General features: G+C 44.1%; 1 protein-coding gene across 4 annotated transcripts in view; it reads right to left on the reverse strand.

Annotated features, from left to right (window-relative positions):
• Positions 1-2,843: 2,843 nt before the first annotated feature.
• Positions 2,844-20,863, reverse strand: part of LOC131398520 (protein HIRA) — a 108,379-nt gene continuing 90,359 nt past the window's right edge. For 3 of the 4 annotated variants that reach the window (XM_058532140.1, XM_058532141.1, XM_058532142.1), the window contains 4 exons: positions 20,251-20,373; positions 19,598-19,761; positions 17,406-17,494; positions 2,845-3,700 (listed from right to left, as the gene is read on the reverse strand). In XM_058532140.1, coding sequence (XP_058388123.1) covers positions 3,584-3,700; positions 17,406-17,494; positions 19,598-19,761; positions 20,251-20,373 — 493 coding nt within the window. In that variant the 3' untranslated portion in view covers positions 2,845-3,583. Of the gene's footprint in view, positions 3,701-17,405; positions 17,495-19,597; positions 19,762-20,250; positions 20,374-20,863 lie in introns of all 4 variants that reach the window. The other variant, XM_058532143.1, reaches the window with a different exon arrangement.

Genomic DNA, 20,863 nt, shown 5'->3' on the forward strand with positions numbered 1-20,863 from the left:
AATTAGAAACTTAACACAGAAATACAATTTAATGATGAAGAACAATCTGGAGAAAACATTTGCCATTTATGTGAGAGGACAGGCATAATAGATCTAACACGGGAGAGAGGAAGCATTTACTCTTTCTCTTGAGTGGACCTGCTGCATGTATATACAACCTCCCACTGCACTAACCTAATTTTTAAAGGGCTCTGACTCCTCACACAGCTTTCATCTGAAAGCTGAAATTGGGAGGTAACCAAGGTAATCAGGTCAGAACTTTGAGAAGAGAGAGGCAGGGAGTCCCAGCCCAGGAAAATACAGGCCCCCAATGTTCTGCTTGCAAACAAGTTCAGCAGGCAGAGGTAGTGGGAGGGTGTGGGGCATCAGTGGACAGGGGTAAGGACGTCAGCGGGCATGGGCATTAGGGGTAGGGGTGAGGGGGAAATGGACAGTGGCACGGGGGCACTTACAGGGGCACAAGGGACAGCAGGGAGGGGTGGAGCAAGTTTTTGACCATTATTTCTTCAAATACTTTTTCCTGTCACCCACTTCTCTCTCCTCTCCTTGGAAGACTTCAATCTTGTATATTACACTACTTGACATTATTCCCTGGCTTACTAATACTATTTTCTTTTCATTCCTCTTTTGAATTTTTTCTGTTTTGGAGCATTTTTATTGCTATGCCTTCAAGTTCACTAATCTTTTCTTCTGCAACGTCTAATCTGCCATTAATCATACCCCACGTACTTTTTCATCTCCGTGTTATAGTTCTCATCGCTAGAAGGTTGATTGTGACTTTCTTGTTCTTGTCTTCTATGTCTCCACTTAACTTTTTGAACATAAGGAATAGTGTTATAACCATTTTAATGTCTTTCTCTGCTAATTCTAGTATCTGTGTAAGTTCAGGTCGGTTTTAACTGATCAGATTGATTGTATTCCTCATTTTGGATCGTGTTGCTGCTTCTTTGTGTGCCTGGTCATCTTTGTTTGGGTGCCAGACATTGTGAACTTTACCTTGTTGGAGGTTGTATACTTTTGTATTCTTATAAATCCTCTTGAACTTTGCTTTGCAATGTACTTACTTGGAAACAGTTTGATCCTTTTGGGTCTTGCTTTTATTTTTTTGTTAGATGGATCTGGAGCAGTGTTCTAATTATTCTCTAATACTGAGGCAAGACTTCCTGAGTACTCTATCCTAAGCCTGTGAGTTATGACTTTTTATAGTCTGGTTGGTAGGACCAGGCATTATTCCTAGCCCTGGGTGATAACTAGTAATTTTCACTCTAATCCTTTCAGATGGTTCTTTGCCTGGCCTTGGCTGTTTCCTCAAGTGTATGCACTGACGAGGCCTCAGCTGAATTTGCAAAGGGCTCCCTCTGCCGAGCTCTAGCATTCTCTCCATGGAGCTCTCTTCTTTCTGGTGTTGTCCTGTGAACTCCAGCTGCCTTGGTCTCCCTGGGTTCTCAGCTTCATTTCTTCAACTCAAGGAGTCTGCTGGGCTCTACCACAGCTTCCTCTCCCTGTGCTGTAGCCTGGAAACTCTCTCTAGGTAGTAAGCTGGGGCAACTGTGGGGCTCATCTTGTTTGTTTTCGTCTCCCAGGGATCACTGTCCTTTGTTCTCTGATATCCAGCATCTTAAGACCATGGTTTCATGTATTTTGACTGGTTCCTTTGGTTGTTTCAGGCAGGAGGGTCAATTTGGTCCCTGATACTCCATCTTGGTTAGAAGCAGAAGTCCCCGACTAGTCCTGCTTCTTGTTTCTCCCCTCTCTAAACAGTAGTGTAAAAACACTGATTGTGCAAGTTTTCTTCAAGGGAACGTTTGCTAAGTACCAAGACTTTGCCTACATGATCCCAGTTAATCCTCACAACCATGCATGTTTTCTTAACCTCATCTCCATTTGACAGCTGAAAAGCAAGGCCCAGATTTTTTCTAGTTTGGACCCCAGAAAAACCTGTTAGTCCCGAGGCCATGTGCATCCTACAGCTCCAAAGTTCTCAATGCCTCACTGCAGAATTGCCAGGGGAGCTGCCTGATCTGCACAGCATCTTTGGCTCCTCGTTTTTTAAAGAAAAGCTCACACTTGCTGCCTGGCTTTTGAGGTGCCCATGCCTACATGCACTCCGTGTGCTGGCTTTGTCAGGCATGCATGTCGGCCTGGGTCTCATTCAGCCACTTGATGTCCGAGTGAGTCAGGCAGTGGGATGGTCACTAGGCAGGGAAGCATCCAGAGAGGATGTCAGTGGCCAGAGTCACCCGGGCCTTCTGATTCCAAGTCCAGGCTTCCTTCTGCAGACTCAGGATCACACACAGCTGGCAGGGAGGTGATGGGTCCCAGAACCCAGAGGTAAATGTACTCAGCCCTCACTATGCTTGAAGAATCTGTGATTCTGGCAATCTCCTCTCCTGTGGGTTAGCATCTGGACCACTTTCTAAGAAAATCCCAGCTTCCGGATAATTCTTCAGAAAACCTGAGTCTGTACTTACTGATTTCCTTCCATGAAATTGGCAAGTCAGCTGCAGCCCTTGGTGTGTAGCATGACTGGGGACTTGGGGCACAGTGCAGCCAGAACCAAGGACCTCAGTGTCTGGCTTGGGAGAAGACACATGCAAGTTGGCTTACCCGTTAGCCCCCACTCGGCCTGAGATGCTGCATGACCAGGGGAGTGACCTCCATGCTGCAAAATGAATATCTGCATGGAGGGGCTGGGGGAGACTAGATGACATCAAAGATCCCTTCTGGCTCTAATGTTGTCAATGCACATTTCAGAAGAGGGATCCACAGACAGGGAGGAAGGTGAAAGTTAGAAGGAAAAGGCAAGGGAAGTCAGGATGATTTGGTATCCAACGTGTGTTCATTTATTTTACACTTACAAAAGAAATCGCCCACCCCTCTGCCCCATCCCCCGAAAAACAGTCTCTTTTTACAAACATTTAAAAATTAAAACCAAATGAAGATAGACAAGTTAATTTCAGTACAATTATTTTCAATGTAGCTGTCATAATTAGAGTTTAAATTTCCTACAAGTGACCAATGTCCAGGTGACTTATAGGGATATCCTGATTATTGGGCAAAAGGAAAATTCCATATTACAAGTTAGCAAATTCTAGTACAAAAATAGTCCGTGTGTTGGAATAGCCTTTCCTTGTACATAGGTCTCGGGTCAGTCTACTGACTGCATAATATACTAACGTTTCAGGGTTCTCTTTCACAAATGGCTCATTCATCATAGCTGAAGCAGCACAGCGCCTGCAGTGGCAGAGGCTAGTGTCCACCTCGGGACCACGCTGGAGATGGCAGGCCTGGGAGTGCCTCACTGAGCCCAGGGCAGCAGGGCAGAGCCCCAGCCCCAGCTCTGCACAGGGGTCCTGGAGGGAGGGATGAGTTGCAGGCAGAGCTGCTCCCTTCCAAGGGAGCAACAGGCCCAGGACAGAGAGGAAGTCACCCAGGGAGCTAGGCTGGTGCTGGTGCAGGACAGCCCACCTCCTGCCAGTGTCTCATCCTACGGTAGCCCGACAAGGTGTGAGGCGGCACTGCATGTCATCAGCGGCGAGAGTGTGGTCTTGTCCTTGCTGCAGCGAGGGCAGGCCTGGGCAGGCTACTTGTCCCTCAGGATGTCAAGCTGTTCCTGACACTCGGTGAAGAGGCGCTGGAAGCGGAGGTTCTGCCCAATGACTGGCAGCAACTCCTTCAGCAGTTCCCTCTTCCGCAGACCCTGTGGACACAGGAGTAACAGCTGAGTGCAAGTGTCAGTGAGGAGACCTAGACTGTGGGGGAGCTTCCCTGGCCTGGAAGAGACACTTGTGTCTGCCCATCTGACCCAGGATCCCCCTGGAGAAACCACAGATGGATGAGAGCAATTTCTCTGCACACTGGGAAGCCCAGGGGGAGCTGAAAGGCTGCGCTGGAACGTATAGGGAGGAGAGACAGGGCGCAGGGGAGGGACAAAGTGCAAAGACACAGCAGAGAGAACCGGGTAGGTCCTGCTCTTCCAGGTCCCCTAAGTCTGGTGGCACAGTCAGCGCTGGCCTTCAAGCGCACTGGTCAGTGGCCACAGTAGCTTGGCCTTCCAGAGTAGGATGGAAGTAGGATATCAGGGCAGAGGGACACGTGGATGGCCATCCAGGAGGGGCCACTCCCTTACAGAGATGCTCCCCAGGGGGCTGAGGTCAAGCTCAGGCCCAGGGAGGCCCCCAGCGGGCAGTGACTAGCCTTGGTTTTACAGTCTTGGTGTCTCTGCCCTTGGCTCCAGCCCACACCTCCTTCACCCCTGGGTGCACTAGCTCCATGGTCTGCCTGGACCCTTCTGCAACATGCACTGCCAGGTGGGGTCTCCACTGCACAGACCCCTGAGAAGCACAGCTAATGCAAAGGGAAAACCACCAACCAACAACACTGACCATTGGAAGAGAAGGCCCAAGTTACTAGAATAAGTGTGGTAACAAGACAAGGAATTATAGAAAAGAACCAAGTGTCGATATTAAGTTTGAGCAGCACAGTGGTTGAAGGAGATGGGATTAGCGGAGAACGGACACTGCTGAAGACCCAGTTGGAGCGAGTTAGATGGAGCAGCAGCCCAGGCTCAAGCAGGGAGGCACACAGAGGGGAAGCTGCAGAGAGGAAACTGCAGAGGAAAAGTAAAAGTCGATGGAGGACAGGAGATGGGCCCAACACCTACATAATGGGTCCCAAAGAAGTGAGAGAAAGAAAAGAGGAAATACTTAAAGAAATAATATAGGTAGACTTTACATAATTAAAGAAAAAAAATGTCCTTAGGTTGAAAGGTTCCGATGAGTGCTGATCAAGTAAGATGTGGATATAGACACATTAGAATGAAATATACAGAATTTGCAGATATCAAAGACAGAAAAAATCTGAAAATTTCTAAAGAAGAAGAGCATATCACCTACAAAGGAAGAGATACTAAGATTCACAATAAAATAGTATTTTTAGTATATTGGAAAAAACATTATAACCTGCTTTTTTATCCAGCCAAATAGTTATTCATATAAAGGGTGCAATAAAACATATTCTTAGGTTTGCAAGACCTCAGAAGGTTTGCTGCAGGAAAGATCCACCCTGAAAATGTTTTAGAGGAAAATGTTTTGGAGGAAATACTCTAAGAGATAAATCCAGGCGATGCTAAAAGAGGTGTGGAAAGCAATGTGATCAACTTTTGCTAAAGTTTATGTTGGTCTTAAAAAAAGCAAGGAAACAAAAAATGTAAATGGTTTAAACTTGGTGATGAAAAAACAGCTTGCCAGATTAGATAAAACAAAAGCCAGCCACATGATGTTGGCAAAAACACATAAACACGGATATACAAAGGTTGCAAGTTAAAGATGGAGAAAGATATGTTAGTAAATAATAAAATAAAGCTAATATTTTACAGTTATCAGACAAAGTAGACTTTGAGACAAAAAACATCATTGGGGAAAGAGAGAATCAAAAGAGGGACAGGGGTCAGCCCTGTGGCTTAGTGGTTAGGTGCGCGCGCTCTGCTACTGGTGGCCCGGGTTCGGATCCCGGGCGCGCACCGACGCACCGCTTCTCCGGCCATGCTGAGGCTGCGTCCCACATACAGCAACTAGAAGGATGTGCAGCTATGACATACAACTATCTACTGGGGCTTTGGGGAAGAAAAAAAGGAGGAGGATTGGCAACAGATGTTAGCTCAGGGCTGATCTTCCTCACAAAAAGAAAAAACAAAAAAGAGGGACAAAACCATGCTCACAGGAAGATTTTAATACACATTCAATTAGGGATGGGTCAGAAAGCCAAAAATCTGCAGATTCAGGTAACTCAAACTGAACCTTTAGTAAACACGACCCCATGGATAGATACAGAATGAGGCACTCACAACTAGAGAACACATATTCTTCTTTGGCACACATGGAAATACGAAAAATTGCTCTAAAAACAAACCTCAACAAAATAACAGGTATCATGTAGTTGTGGGTTTGGTATGGGCCAAATCCAGCCTACTGTCTATTTTTTGTAAGTAATTTCATTGAAAGCAGCTACACCTGCCTATTTGCTTATATACCATACTACAATGGCAGAGGTGAGCAGCTGCAACAGAAATCATAAAGGTTTGCAAAGCCTGAAATGCTTACTCTCTGGTCCTTACAGAAAAACCCTGCCAACCCCAGAGGTGGGGCAGGCCTGCACCTGCACCTGAGACAGATAATGTTCTCTGACTAAAGCACAATTGAGTAAAACTCATGGATCAAATTAATCAGTAAATTTAATTAATTAACCTAATGTTAGCTAATTGAAATTAAAAATGACTTACAAGTGAATGGTAATAAAAAAAACCAAATACTTCAAAATTAGTGTGATGCAGCAAAACTGGGGTTATACAGGGACAATTACAACCATAAAACAGGTTATATTAGAGAACATGAAAGTACGACAACCGGTGACCCGAGGGTCCAACCCAAGGCATCAGGAAAAAAAAAAAAGAAAGTAAAAGACATCAGAAAAAACATTTTTAAAAAGCAGAAGGAAGATAACAATAAGGAATTGAAATCGATGAAATTGAAAACAAACATTCAATAGAATAGATGAATAAAGACAAAAGTCATTTTTTTCGAAAAGACTACAAAGACAAACCTCTTGTAAGATTAATCAAAAAAGAGGGAGAAAGCTCAAAGAAATAATATTAGAAATAAAAAAGGGACGTTAACTACAGATGTAGAAGACATAAGAAAGTATGAGTACTATCAACTTTATGCCAACAAATTTGAACATTTAGAGATAATGGACTAATTCCTAGAAAAATATAATTTATCTAAACTGACTCAAAAAGAAATAGAAAATAGGAGTTAAATCTTACCACAAAGAAAACATCAGGTATACTAGATTTTTAAACTGATGTCTAAGAAACTTCCAAGCAACAGATTTTTTCAATGTTATACAAACTCAGAGAATAAAAAAGGAGGAACTACTTCCAAACACATTCTATGAGGCAAATATAATCTTGATTCTAAACAAGGACAGCATGAGAGTAAAAAATCCGGGCCGGCCCCGTGGCTTAGCGGTTAAGTGCGCGCGCTCCGCTACTGGCGGCCTGGGTTTGGATCCTGGGCGCGCACCGACGCACCGCTTCTCCAGCCACGCTGAGGCTGCGTCCCACATACAGCAACTAGAAGGATGTGCAACTATGACATACAACTATCTACTGGGGCTTTGGGGAGAAAAAAGGAGGAGGACTGGCAATAGATGTTAGCTCAGAGCTGGTCTTCCTCAGCAAAAAGAGGAGGATTAGCATGGATGTTAGCTCACAAAAAAAAAAAAAAAAAAAAAGAGTAAAAAAATCCCAGGACAGTTTCACCCACAAAATCCTCTATAAATTAGCAATCAATTCTAACAGTGAATAAAAAAAAAGAGTAACTATGACCAAGTTGGGTTTATCCAGCAAAACAAGAATTTAATATTAGAAACTTATAATTTACTATATTAATAGATTTAAATATTATTTAAAAAAGCATAATTGGAAAATAGGAAATAAAATAATTACTTGATATGACTTGATTGCTTACTCCACATAGAAAACAAAACTATTGACAGACCAATTAATAAAAAATAATAGAAATGCTGTGGAAAGATGGCTGGTGACTAATGTACCAAAGTCAAATGCATATATATACCACAGCAATGAATAATTAGAAAACATAAATAAAGCAACATATCATTTGGAATAGCCACAATTATAACGTCTAAGAATAAATCTAACAAAAGATGTGCATGGCTTATGTGCTGAAAATTACAAAACTTTATTCAAAGGCATTCAAGAAAACATAACTGAATGGAAAGTGCTGATGGGAGTAGTGGCATAGTTTGGATATCAGGATAGAGGCTGCAATAGGCAGTGGTGGACACTGTGGCGTGTGAGAGCTGCAGAGGAATTGCGTACCCATGGGTGCCTGGGGGCAAGAGATTATGGGTAGAATATAATAGAAAATTTAAGCTTGTGGAAAGAAGCAGAAGTGAGACTTTTAGGGGAAATTAAAACATTTAAAAGTTTTAGCCATGTATATGAGGAAATGGAAAAAATGCACGTGCAGACCCAGCCCTGATGGCTTACTGGTTAAAGTTTGGCGTGCTCTGTGTGGCGGTCTGGGTTCTGTTCCTGGGTGTGGAACCACACCACCCATCTGTCAGTAGCCATGCTGTGGTGGCAGCTCACATAGAAGAACTAGAAGGACTTAGAACTAAAATATACAACTGTGTATTGGGCTTTGGGGAGGAAAAAAAAGAGGAAAACTGGCAACAGATGTTAGCTAAGAGCGAATCTTTCCCAGCAAAAAAAAAAAAAAAAAAAAAAACGGCACATGCAAAGGCCTGTGAAAGATGTATCCCCAGAAAAGGCTTGAGAGGACCATGAACCTTCATGATGGGCTGGGTGGCAGAGCCAGTTTGCAAAGACTGTGAAAGGTGGCTACTTTATTCAAATGTCTAATATTCAACAAAAGATCACATGGCATACAAAGAAACAGGGAAACATGGTCCATTCAAAAGAACAAAATAAATCTCCAGAAACTGACCCTAAAGAAACATAAGTTTGGAACTTAACATGACAAAGACTTTAAAACAACTCTCTTAAATCTGCTCAAAGAAAACACAGACAGACAACAACAGACAACTAAAGGAAATCAGAAAAACAATAGGTGAACAAAATGAGAATATCAACAAAGAGAAATTATAAAAAAGAACCAAACTGAAATTCAGGAGCTTAAAAACAATAACTGAATAGAAAAATTCTCTAGAGGGGATCAACAGCAGACTCGCACAGACAAAAGAAAGAATCAGTGAACTTGAACTCACGTTATTTGAAATTAGTGAGTCTGAAGAGCAAAAAGAAAATAGAGTGAAGACAAGTGAAAATAGCCTAAGGGACTTATAGGATGCCGTTAAGCAGACCAATACATACATTATACAAATCCCAGAAGGATAAGAGGGAGAGAAAGGGGAAGAGAGCTTATTTGGAGAAAAAATGGCTGAAAACTTCCCAAATTTGAGGAAAGACATGGACCTACAAATCCAACAAGTTCAACAAACACTCCATGTAGGAAAAACCCAAAGGAACCCATACTGTGACACATTATAATCAAACTGTGGAAAGTCAAAGACAAAGAGAGAATCTTGAAAGCAGACAAGTGACTCATTATGTAAAAGAGATCGTCAATAAGATAATGAATGGATTTCTAAGCAGAAACATTGAAGGCCAGAAGGCAGCGGGATGACATATTTAAAGTCCTGAAAGAAAAACTGATACCTGAGAATAGTATATCCAGTAAAACTGTCCTTCAAAAACAGGGGAGAATTTAAGACACTCCCATATAAATAAAAATTGATAGAGTTCATTACTATTAGACTTACCCTACAAGAAACGCTAAAGGGAGTCCTTCAAGTTGAAATGAAAGGACACTACACAATAAAATATAAAGTTCTCTGGTAAAGGTAAATATATGGACAAAATATAAAACCCCATATTGCGTAATTTTGTTTGCTAACTCCATTTTTTATTCCTTTACAGAATTTAAAAGACAAAAGCATAAGAAATTATAAATCCATGTTAATGATTACATAATATATAAAGACACAATTTGTGATTTCAATAACATAAAGTAGGGGGAGAGGACTTCTGAAGGGGTATGCAATTTTTTTTGTAGGTAGTTAAAATTAAATTGTTTAAAATAGATTGCTATAACTTTAGAATGGTTTTGTTATCCCCATGGTTACCAAAAAGAAAATATCTATAGAATATACACAGAAAGAAATGAGGAAGGAATCGAAACATGCCACTAAAAAAATCAATTAAACACAAAGGAAGATAGTAAGGGAGGAATCAAGGACAGAAAAAGCAATAAAACATACAGAAAATAAATAACAAAATGGCAATATTAAGTCTTTACCTGTCAGTAATTACTTTAAATGTAAATGGATTAAACTCCCCAATCAAAAAATGGATTAAAAAACCCAGATCCAACTATATGCTGCCTACAAGGAACTCATTTTAGAGCTAAGGACACACATGGGTTGAAAGTGAAAGGACAGAAAAAGATATCCCTTGGAAATAGTAACCAAAATAGAGAAGGGATGGCTAAACTAATATCAGACAAAATAGATTTTACGTCAAAAATTGTTACAACAAGGGGCTGGCCTGGTGGCATAGTGGTTGGGTTTGCGTGCTCCGCTTCGGTGGCCCAGGGTTCACAGGTTCAGATACCAGCTGCGGACCTACACACCGCTCATCAAGCCATGCTGTGGTGGCTTCCCATATGCAAAAGTGGAGGAGGATGGGCACAGATGTTGGCTCAGGGCTAATCTTCCTCAGCAGAAAAGAGGAAGACTGGCAATGGATATTAGCTCAGGGCCGATCTTCCTTACCAAAAAGAAAAAGAAATTGTTACAAGAGACAAAGAAGGACATTGTACAATCACAAAAAGATCAATTCACCAAGAAGACATAGCAGTTATAAACATATGTGCACCAAACATCAGAGCTCCTAAATACATGAAGCAAACACTGTCTGAATTGAAAGGAGAAATAAACAGTTCTGCAATAATTGTAGGAGACTTCAATATCCCATTTTCAATATTATTATGGATAGAACAATCAGACAGAAGATCAATAAGGAAACAGAAGACCTAAAAAACAGTATAGACCTACCGGGCCTAATGGACACATAGAGAACATTCCACCCTACAACAGCAGAATACACATTTTTCTCAAGTGCACATGGAACATTCTCCAGGAGTGATCAAATGTTAGGCCACAAAACAAGTCTCAATAAGTTTAAAAAGACTGAAATCAAAAAAGTACCTTTTCCATTCGCAATGGAATGAAACTAGAAATCAACAGCAGAAGGAAAACTGAAAAATCCCAAAATATGTGAAAATTAAACAACATACTGCTAAATAAATAACCAGTGATTTAAAGAAGAAATCACAAAGGAAATTAGAAAATATCTTGAGACAAATGAAAATGAAAACACAACATACCAAAAATTATGGGATGTAGCAAAAGCATTGGTTAGAAATTTACAGTTGTAAGAATCTACAAAGAAAGATCTCAAATCAATAATACAACCTTCCATCTTACGAAACTTGAAAAATAAAAGCAAACTAAATCCAAAGCAAGAACAAGCAAGAAAATCATACACAGTAGTGAAAATAAATAAAATGGAGAATAGAAATCAATAGAGAAAATAATGAAACCAAAAATGAATCCTTTGAAAAGATCATCAAAACTGACAAACTTTTAGCTAGACTGACTAAGAAAAAAGGAGAGAAGACTCAAATAATGACAATCAGCAGTGAAACAGGGACATTACAAATGATGCCACAAAAATAAAAAGGATTATAAATAAGAGAATACTATGAACAATTCTACATCAACAAATTGGATAACCTAGATAAAATGAACTAATTCTTAGAAACACACAGCCTATCAAAACTGAATCATGAAGAAATAGAAAATCTGAACAGACCTATAACTATACTAAGTAGACTGAATCAGTAGTCAAAAACCTCGCAACAAAGAATGTCCTAGGACCAACTAGATGGCTTCACTGGTGAATTCTGCCGTACATTTAAAGAAGAACTAACAATCCTCCACATAATTTTTCAAAAAAATGGAAGAAGAGTGAACACTTCCTAATTCATTCTATGAGGTCAGCATTACCCTGACATCAAAGCCAGACAAAGACACTACAAAAAAACTACAGACCAATATCTCTGTGAAAATTAATGCAAAAATCCTGAACAAAATACCAGCAAACAGAATTCAACAGCAAATTGAATGGATTACACAGTATGACCAAGTGAGATTTATTCATGGAATGCAAGGATGATTCAATAAACTAAAATCAATCAATGTAATACACCACATTAACAGAATGAAGGGAAAAAAATCCCAGATCATCTCAATTGATGCAGAAAAAACATTTGACAAAATTCAACACCCTTTCATTATAAAAACACTCAACAAAATAGTAATAGACTAAACTATCTCAATATAATAAAGGCCATCTATGAAAAGCCCGCAGCTAACATCATACTCAATCTTAAAAGACTGAAAGCTTTTGCTCTAAGGTTAGGAATAAGGCAAGGATGCCCACTTTCACTTCTTCTATTCAACACAGTACTGGAAGTGCTAGCCAGACCCCTGAGGCAAGAAAAAGAAATAAAAGGCATCCAAATTGGAAAGGAAGAAGTAAATTTACCTCTGTTTGCAGACAACATGATCTTACACGTAGAAAACCCTAAAGATTCCACAAAAAACCTGTTAGAACTAATAAATGAATTCAGCAAATTTGTACATAATGAAATCAGCACACAAAAATCAGCTGCATTTTTATACACTAACAAAAAACAATCTGAAAAGGAAATTAAGAAAATAATTCCATTTGCACTAGCCTCCAAAAGAATAAAATACGTAAGAATAAACTTAACCAAGGAGGTGAAAGATGAGTACACCGAGAACTACAAAACATTGCTGAAAGAAATTAAGAAGACACAAATAAATGGAAACACATCCCATATTTATGGATTGCAAGACTTAATATCATTCAGATGTCAATAACACCAAAAGTGATCTATAGATTTAATGCATTCTGTATCAAAATCCTAATGGCTTTTCACAGAAATAGAAAAATCCATCCTAAAATTCATATGGAATCTCAAGAGACCCTGAACAGCCACAAGAATCTTGAAAAAGAAGATGAAAGTTGGAGGTCTCACACTTCTTGACTTCAAAACTTATTTCAAAACTATTATACCTTTAAATTTTTGAATGTGACTATATTACCATTCAAAATAAATTTTAAAATTAAAAACCTAAAAAACTCGATTTACAAAAATGAAAGGGAATGAAGTAAATTGCTATAAAAAAAGCAAAATATTCTGTCTTCCTGTGGTGCCACGGGCAAGCTGCAAGAGGATCTGCCCACTGGCCTGAAGGCTGGTGTCAATACCAACCGCCAGCAAGTACTACCTCCCATCCTGGGTTCTCAGTAATGGATGATGTTCCCCACTGTTTCAGGCAGCAGCCTGGGACATAGCTCATCACCACCTTTCTGTCCAGTGTCAAGGTCCACAGTGAAGACCTTGGCAGAGGGAGCCTTCCCAAGAGCAGGGTCTGCCTGGGGAGACAGTGGCCAGCACAGGCACCTAAAGGATGGTTGCTTAGTGCCCCAACCCTCTGATTCTTGTCTCCCTCCTTTGCACACTGAGCTGCGATCCTTGAGGGAAATAAGCCTGGATTTTTGGGGTCCCCCAAGGCACACTGGCAGCTCATATCACACGGAGCAATTTTCCCAATATACAAAGAATTCCTACAAACCAATAAGAAAAACAAATGACAATAAAATATTTCAACAGACAGTTCAAAAAAGGAAAATACAAGTGGCTCTTAAATACATGAAATGATGTGTTCCTAATAAGCCTCTTGGGAGGGCTGCTGAGTCAGCATTGCTAGTCAAAGTCTACCCTCCACCCACAGGTCCATTTCCCAGCCATCTTGAGGACCAGTTCCACTTGAAGGGCCAATTCTCACTACAAAAGTGTTCATGAAGAAATTCAACAAGAGAGCAGAGGGCTCATACTCAACTCACGTTCTCTGCCCCCAATATCTAGATGAAGAGACAGTAAAATGGTTAAAAAAAAAAAAAGGGAATAAATTCAGAAAAGTGCTGAGATTAACAAGGGATGTGGCAGATAGCAGAAGATGGCTATGTCCACACCTGCACCAAGACTTCTCCTCTTACATACTCTTTGCTGCTTGCTTTCCCAGCCTCCCTTGCAATGGGGTGCCCAAGTGATTTGCTGGCTGCCTGTAAGGCGTTGGCTGGTTTCTGGGAGAGCTTTTCTTTTTCTGGTAAGAGGGGTGGATGTTGCTGGTACTGGCTTGATCCTGTCCTCCTTCCTTGAACTTGAACATGAAAGCTACCTTGTGACCATGAGGGTAAGGCCAGGAGAATCAAAGAGATATAGGCTGCCACCTATCTCCAGAAGACTTATTTGGAGGAGAAGAAAAAAAACTATTTCAGCTACCATTAGATGGGGGTATCATTTACCAGTAGCTAAAAGCATTTGTCATGGATTTGAGCAGATCAGCAATTTTAGGCAGTTTACAGAAGGTGGAAAGCAAGTGGGACCACACTGATGGTGCCCCTGGGAAGGGAGGCACAGACTCTCTTGGGCAAATCCCCAATGAAGTGTCCTGCTTAGAGCTGGCAAAAACAACCAGCAGGAAGAAGGGGGAAAGGAGAGCACATGGCCATTAATTGGTGGCCTGCCTGTGCCCCTTTCCGCCTGCACCACATTAGCCTAGAGTGCTTACTTTCAGGCTGCGACAGAGAACTGCTATGTAGAGCTCTGGCTGACCTCTTCGGCTAAGGCTCCCAGAGTGACAACTGGGTCACAGAGTGAAGCCCTACAACCTGGCCAGGGGAAGAGGTTGGTTGGGCACGTGCCAACCTGTCTCCCACCCAAGCTGATGGCCCATCAGGCTGCCCTGGAGGTGAGGTCTGCTGGGGGAAATAGCTCTACTTTGCAGGTAATTCAGAACCACCTTTCCCACTGAGGACAGTGGATAAAGCTGGACAAATAGAAACAGACCTCAGAGAGTTAATGTGCTAGTGATGAAGGACTGAGCCACGGTGTGGGGAAGGTAGAAATCCAGAGAGAGATGCCTTTGCCTTGGGAACATTTATTGATGAGGAGGCTGAGCAGAGCCTCTGCCAGACTTGAGGGCCTATGGCCCATGAAAAGGGGGTCCCTGGTAAATCACCCCTCCTTTGTGCTGACACCCCAACGGGATGCACCCTAGAATAAGGGTAAACTGGAAGTAAACCAGCCCCTGCACCAACTAGTGTCCAGCTTTCAGTCCCAAGGCAGGCCAGAAAACCTTGATCCTGGAACTGTGTTGAGGGGATCCTGCAGTGCTGGTGCCTCAAGAGCTGGCAGCAGCAAATAAAAGTGCTCTGTGGAAGAAGGTAACATTACCTAAGGCCTCAAACCATTTCTACAAATAATTTTTCAAATATTATGTCCAGCAGCCAGTCAAAAATAACCAGGTACATAAGGCGATAAAACAACATGAATGAGAACCAGCAGAAACATTTACAGGAAGTAGAAACAGATCCACAAGGGCACCCAATGCCAGAACTATCAGACATACAACTTGAAAATAAAATAACGAAGCTTACTATGCTCAAGTAAGTAAAATACTAAATTGAAAATTTGGGGGAGAACTGAAACTATGAAAAACGATACAGCAGTTTCTAAAAAGAGAAGACATTACATTTCTCTGATGATGGGAAAAAATAGAAGGGAAGGTACAGTCAGAAAGAACCCAGGACCATCCACAGAATGAATGAAAGACAGACTTAGAGCTTTGAAAAACTTCAAAACACCAAGAGAGGATCCCAAAAGAACTTACAAAGCAATCGAAATCAGATTTGCTGCAGTTTTTAGCAATAACAGTAGATGTTAAAAGTCTGTGGCATAATACTTTCAAAGCTCTAAAGGGAACTGATTTTGAAACTAAGATTTTATTAGCCAACTAAATATTTATTGCAACAAAATAAAAATGGAATAAAAAATAGAGGGAGCCAAGTACACATCAAGGCCTTCAGAGCCTTGTAAGGACTGACTCTCCAATCTTTCCCCTCCCATCACCACACTGTTCAGCTGCTCCTTTTACGCTGCAAGCCCTCCCACCTCAGGGCCTTTGTACTTGCTGTTCCTGCTGCCAGGTGATCTTCCCTCAAATATCTGCAGGGCTCCATTCCTCACCGTTTCTGGTCTCTGCTCCATCAGTCAGTCAGGCCTTCCTTGCTCACCCAATATAACAGCATTCTGCCAGTACTCCATATCCCCCTGCCCTCCTTATTTTTGTTCACAGCACCCATCCCCACCCAACACATTATCTGTACTTGCTCATTTGTTTCCAGTCTGCCTCTCTCCACAAGAATGTAGACCCATGGGGTGGGGGCCAGTCAGCCTTGCTCATTGCTGCCTGCCATGTGCCTAAGACCACACCTGGCCAGAGCAGGTACTCTACCAGTATTTGCTCAGTATTTGGAGCTAACTCTTGGATCCACAACTTCTCCTATCCCTCACCAACCTGCTGCTTTCCCAACTCAGTCAATGTACTAGTATCCACCTGTGCAAGCCAAAAAATCTGGAGGTGACCACATGTTCATTCTTTTTTCCTCATCTACTCCACATCCCACTACCCACATACCAAGTCTTGTTGGTTCTGCCTCCAAAATACATCTTGAATCTGTCTCCTTTCCCCTCTCCATGGCCATCTCACTGATCCAAGCCACCTTTATCTTTTGCTGGAACCATTGCAAAAAACAGGCCCTGACTGGCTTTCCATCAGTTCATGTCACCTCTGCTGACTGATCTTCTATGTCAGTTCATGTCACCTCTGTGCAAACTCTGTCAAGAGCTCCTGCTGCTGAGACTAAAACTCCAGCTCCTCACAAGGTTTCTGTGATCTACTTCCTGCTCATTTCTCTTGCCTCATCTCACACCACCCTCTCCTTTACCCACTATGTTCCAGCCACAGCAGCCTCAACATACTAAGCCCTCTTTGCATTTACTATCACCTCTACCAGGAAACTCTCCCCAGGTCTCTGCAGAGCTGGCTCATTCCTATCCTTGGGTTTCATCCAAAAAGTCCTCTTCTGGGGCCGGCCCGGTGGCGCAAGCGGTTAAATGAGCATGCTCCACTGCAGCGGCCCGGGGTTCGCCGGTTTGGATCCTGGGCACGCACCGACGCACTGCTTGTCAACCCATGCTGTGGCGGTGTCCCATATAAAGTAGAGGAAGATGGGCATGCATGTTAGCCCAGGGCCAGTCTTCCTCGGTAAAAAAAAAAAAAAAAAAAAAAAGGAGGATTGGCAGATGTTATCTCAGGGCCGATTTTCCTCACAAAGAAAAAAAAAGTTCTCTTCTGAGGTCTTCCCTGGACACTCTCTCCCAGGCATGCTTGTCTTACTGCTCTGCTTATTTCCTTCTTAGCATAACTCACAGTCTAAAACTATCTTGTTGACTGAATTGCTTACTTGGTTACGTCTGCCTCCCTACCAGACTGTGAGCTCCACAAAGGCAGGGAAGGATCTTGCGTCCTCACTGCTGAACGAACCCAGAGGCCCAGGCAGGCAGGCTTCCTCAGCACGGGGAGTGGCTGAGTGCTCCCTAAGCCTGATACGAAGGGCCCACCTCCTGCCAGGTTGTGCAGTGCTAGCATCTCACCAGCTCACTGATGCTGGGACCCAAGGCAGTGTGCTGCAGGAGTCTAATGAGGATGAATTTCAAAGCACTTGGTCTTATTTTTTAAATCTCCACCTTCACTTTTCACGAAAGAACTCTTGCGGCGAGAATGAAAGAAGCACCTACCACTACCGTTGACTCCCACTGGCTTCCAGTGGAGTAGTGAACCGGACCCAGTAAGTCCTTGCATATTTCTCGAAGTCGGTATTCAAACCCTAATTACAGAAAAAAACAACAAAACAAAACAAAACAAAACAAATAGGAACACATTACAAAAAGAAATAAAAAATCAAGAATATGCTAAGTTGTTGTATATCAAAACAGAATGAACAAATGCTTATGTTATTGCCTACTAAGGGCAAAACACGTATTGCCTGTCTCTTGGTTTGGGGCACTGAGACCCATAATGACAGATTCTCACTCACTCACTTGCTCCTTTGACAACATATGTAGCAGCCCCTCTGGGTGCTGGGCCCCCAGGAAAAATGAGATGTGGTCAGCTCTGGGATAAACTCCTCAAGGGGTTAGGAAAACATGGGAAATTGTGGAAGGAGGGGAACAGGCTAGTCAGATTTGTTTGAGAAGACGCCTTAGCAGCTGAGATCAGCAGGGTCAGGAGGTAGTCTTCAGAAGGTAAGAGATGGCAAGGGTATGAACTTAGACTGAGGAGGTGGTGATTGAGCGCAGGAGACAGGAGAAGCAGGCGCAGGCCTGTCAACTCAAGGGTTCTGGGCGCAGCCAGGTGGAGTGCCAGAAATGCTGGAGGCAGAATCTGGGGGGCCAGTCAGCACTGGTAGCAGCTGAGGCCATAGAGAATGGATGAAATCACCCAAACATGAGGGTGGAATAAGAGGATGAAGCTGGAATCTGAGGAATTTTAGAAATGAGTGTGGTCTCCCTTGAAAACTTGAGTCCTCCTTTTATGGTCGAGCAAGCAAGAGCTAGAGAGAGAAGATGACTTGTGTATGGACACTGGAACAGATGTGTGAAAGATGGAGAAAGAGAAGCCAGGGGTAGAAGTGATCCCACGAATGGCTGCAGGCCCCAGAGGAGGCAGCAACTTTATGCAGGGCCATCAGGATGAGTCCTAATGAACACCCAGGATGAAGCAAACCAAAGAGAAGCCAGAGGATGGGTTTCCTCAGGGGAGTGCGATATGAGGCCCAGAGGTGACTGGAGCACCCCGGCAAAAGTGTGAGGGCTTGGGAAGATGAAGTATTTAGAAAAGTCAGTGACCACACGTGCTGGGCGACCACACAGACTGGGTGGGAAGAGTAAACATCAAACTCATTATTGGAGTCAGCCGGGGAGGGGGAAGGGCTTCGAGTCTGTCAGCCATGTTTGTTGTCCTCAGAGGTGTATGTATACACACAGTTACATCACCAGAAGCAACACGACATGCGAGTTCTGGGAGTTACATTTGTAGGCGTTTGGCATGTTTTTTGCTGTCTTTTCTATAGTTAAGTTTTTTCTCTAAATCATAAACAAAATGGGGAGAGTGATGTCAAAATCAAAGCAAGAAGGTTAGCAGAGGTTGTGGGGGAGGCTGCTCCATAACCAGGCCTGGGGCTGTGTGGTGACACAGGGAGAGCTTTGGGAGGGCCAATCCCCAGGTCACAGCCCTAGAGGCCAAGCTCAAGCGGGAGGAAGGCTGGTAAGGCATGACCTCACACTCGCCTAGCAGAGGGATGAGAGGTCCCTGTTGGAGGTCACTCCAAGAACACGATGGCCACCTCTTCAAACACACTTTGCTTTCTGACCAACGAGGGAAGCGGGGTTGGGGGCACATCCTGCGGCGGTGCTGGACAGCAGGCCAGCCCTTCTAGGGCAGGAGGGGCTCAGAGGAGGAAGAGAAATGAAGGCCCACTGGACGCTGCCAGAAGACACCCTTCCACGAGGTGACCGGCTCACTGACCACTGATGCTCCAAGGATGTCAGAGAGTCTGAGCATTGCATCGGCTTCTTTGGAGCATGTATTTCCACACGTCCTCTGCCCCCACGCCCTCCTGCTGCCAATCCTCCTGGCCCTCAGGGTCTACTGCATTCAAGGCCTTGAGCCTTTAATGGAGCTGGACATGTGCTGGGCTGCCCTGATCACAGCTCAGGCTGGGAGATAGGAGGCTGAGGGCCCACCTTGCTGACGGGGAGCTGGAGGCCAGGGCCTCTGGGGATGACCATGGGAGACTAGGAGGAAGGACAGTGCAGAGAGCCTTAGGGCACTGCATTTCTGCCCTGATTCATGGGCTTTCAGCAGGGTCATGTTGGGACAGGGATTGAGCTGGGCCCGGGAGAACAGACAGGCCCCCCAGGAACCTCACCTTCGTTCACGAGGTACCGTGTGTAAAGGAGGAGCCAATGGCGGTACTCGTGGCTGGACTGCAGGGTGAGCGCTGCCGCAACCTGACTCTCCAGGTAGGCCAGGGTGGTCTCCTGCTGCACCACGTGAGGCACGGAGAAGAGCCGGGCCGCCTGCCTTCCTGAACTGCAAAGACCAGCACAGCACACATCGTGAGGCAGCGGGCACTGTGTGGGGCAGGAGGCTGCCACCGTGCGCCCCAGGGCACCAGCAAGGAGCCAGCAGGGGGGCACGTGTCAGACTCCATGCTGGCCCACCCATCCCTAGGTCCCAGCCACCGGCCTCCTGGCCCTCTGGCACCCCAAGTGTATCTGACCACTCTGCACCTGCCATCTAGGCCCCTGAGGTGGCAGGCCAGTGGCCCATTCTCCCGACTCAAAATACTGCCCAACATGGGTGTCCATGATCTATAGCACTTTAGACTGCCATCTGGGCCCTGGAGTGACAGGGCTTGCATCCCAGTACCCTGAGATATTACCCGACATGGGCCCACAAACTGTGGCACCCCAAGCCTGCCGGTGCTGAGCAGCAGCTGGCACAGTGGATGGGCAATCAGAGACTGTGGGACTGTGCCTAGACAACCTGGCCACCTCCCCCAGCACTTGGGTCACCTACGTGGAGGCACGGCCCTGGACTATGGCTAACGGTCCTGAGCACAGCATGGCTTCCTGGGGAGGCAGGCTGCTCCTGAAGTCCGCACACTGGGCCAAGGAGTCCTGCTTGTCAGAAACCAGGTTCCTGGGGAGGCAAAGGCAAGAACAGAGCTCAGGAGAACCAGGAGGTCCACTAGAGAAGGCTGGTGGCAAGGTTACCAAGGAGCAAGTGCCACATGACCTGCTGCCAGAACACCAGCAGAGGCGGAGTATCACTGCATTCTCAGAACATGGTACATCCCAGACAAGTTTCATAACAAGGGAAAATTGATGACAGTGAAGGTTACTGACAAAGCTCTTGCCGTGAAGACTTCAGCCCTGTGGTCTGGGTTCCTGGGGACGAGGGGCCTGTGTGAAGCATGCCCCAGATGCCCACCTGCCCAGGGGCCCACATGGCCTAGCTCTCAGAAGCTGTGAAGAATGCCAGGGCTCTAGCCTTCCTGTGCTTCCACAGCATCTCAGGCAGTCAGCTCTTAACCTTCTCTGGACCCTTCACATCCCTGTGAAGAAAATATCCTTCACACATTTTTAAAATAGCCGAGTGCCTTTGTAAATGTGTCCAAAATACAAACGGT

Source organism: Diceros bicornis, chromosome 35 (assembly GCF_020826845.1).
Source record: "Diceros bicornis minor isolate mBicDic1 chromosome 35, mDicBic1.mat.cur, whole genome shotgun sequence".
Classification (NCBI taxonomy): domain Eukaryota; kingdom Metazoa; phylum Chordata; class Mammalia; order Perissodactyla; family Rhinocerotidae; genus Diceros; species Diceros bicornis.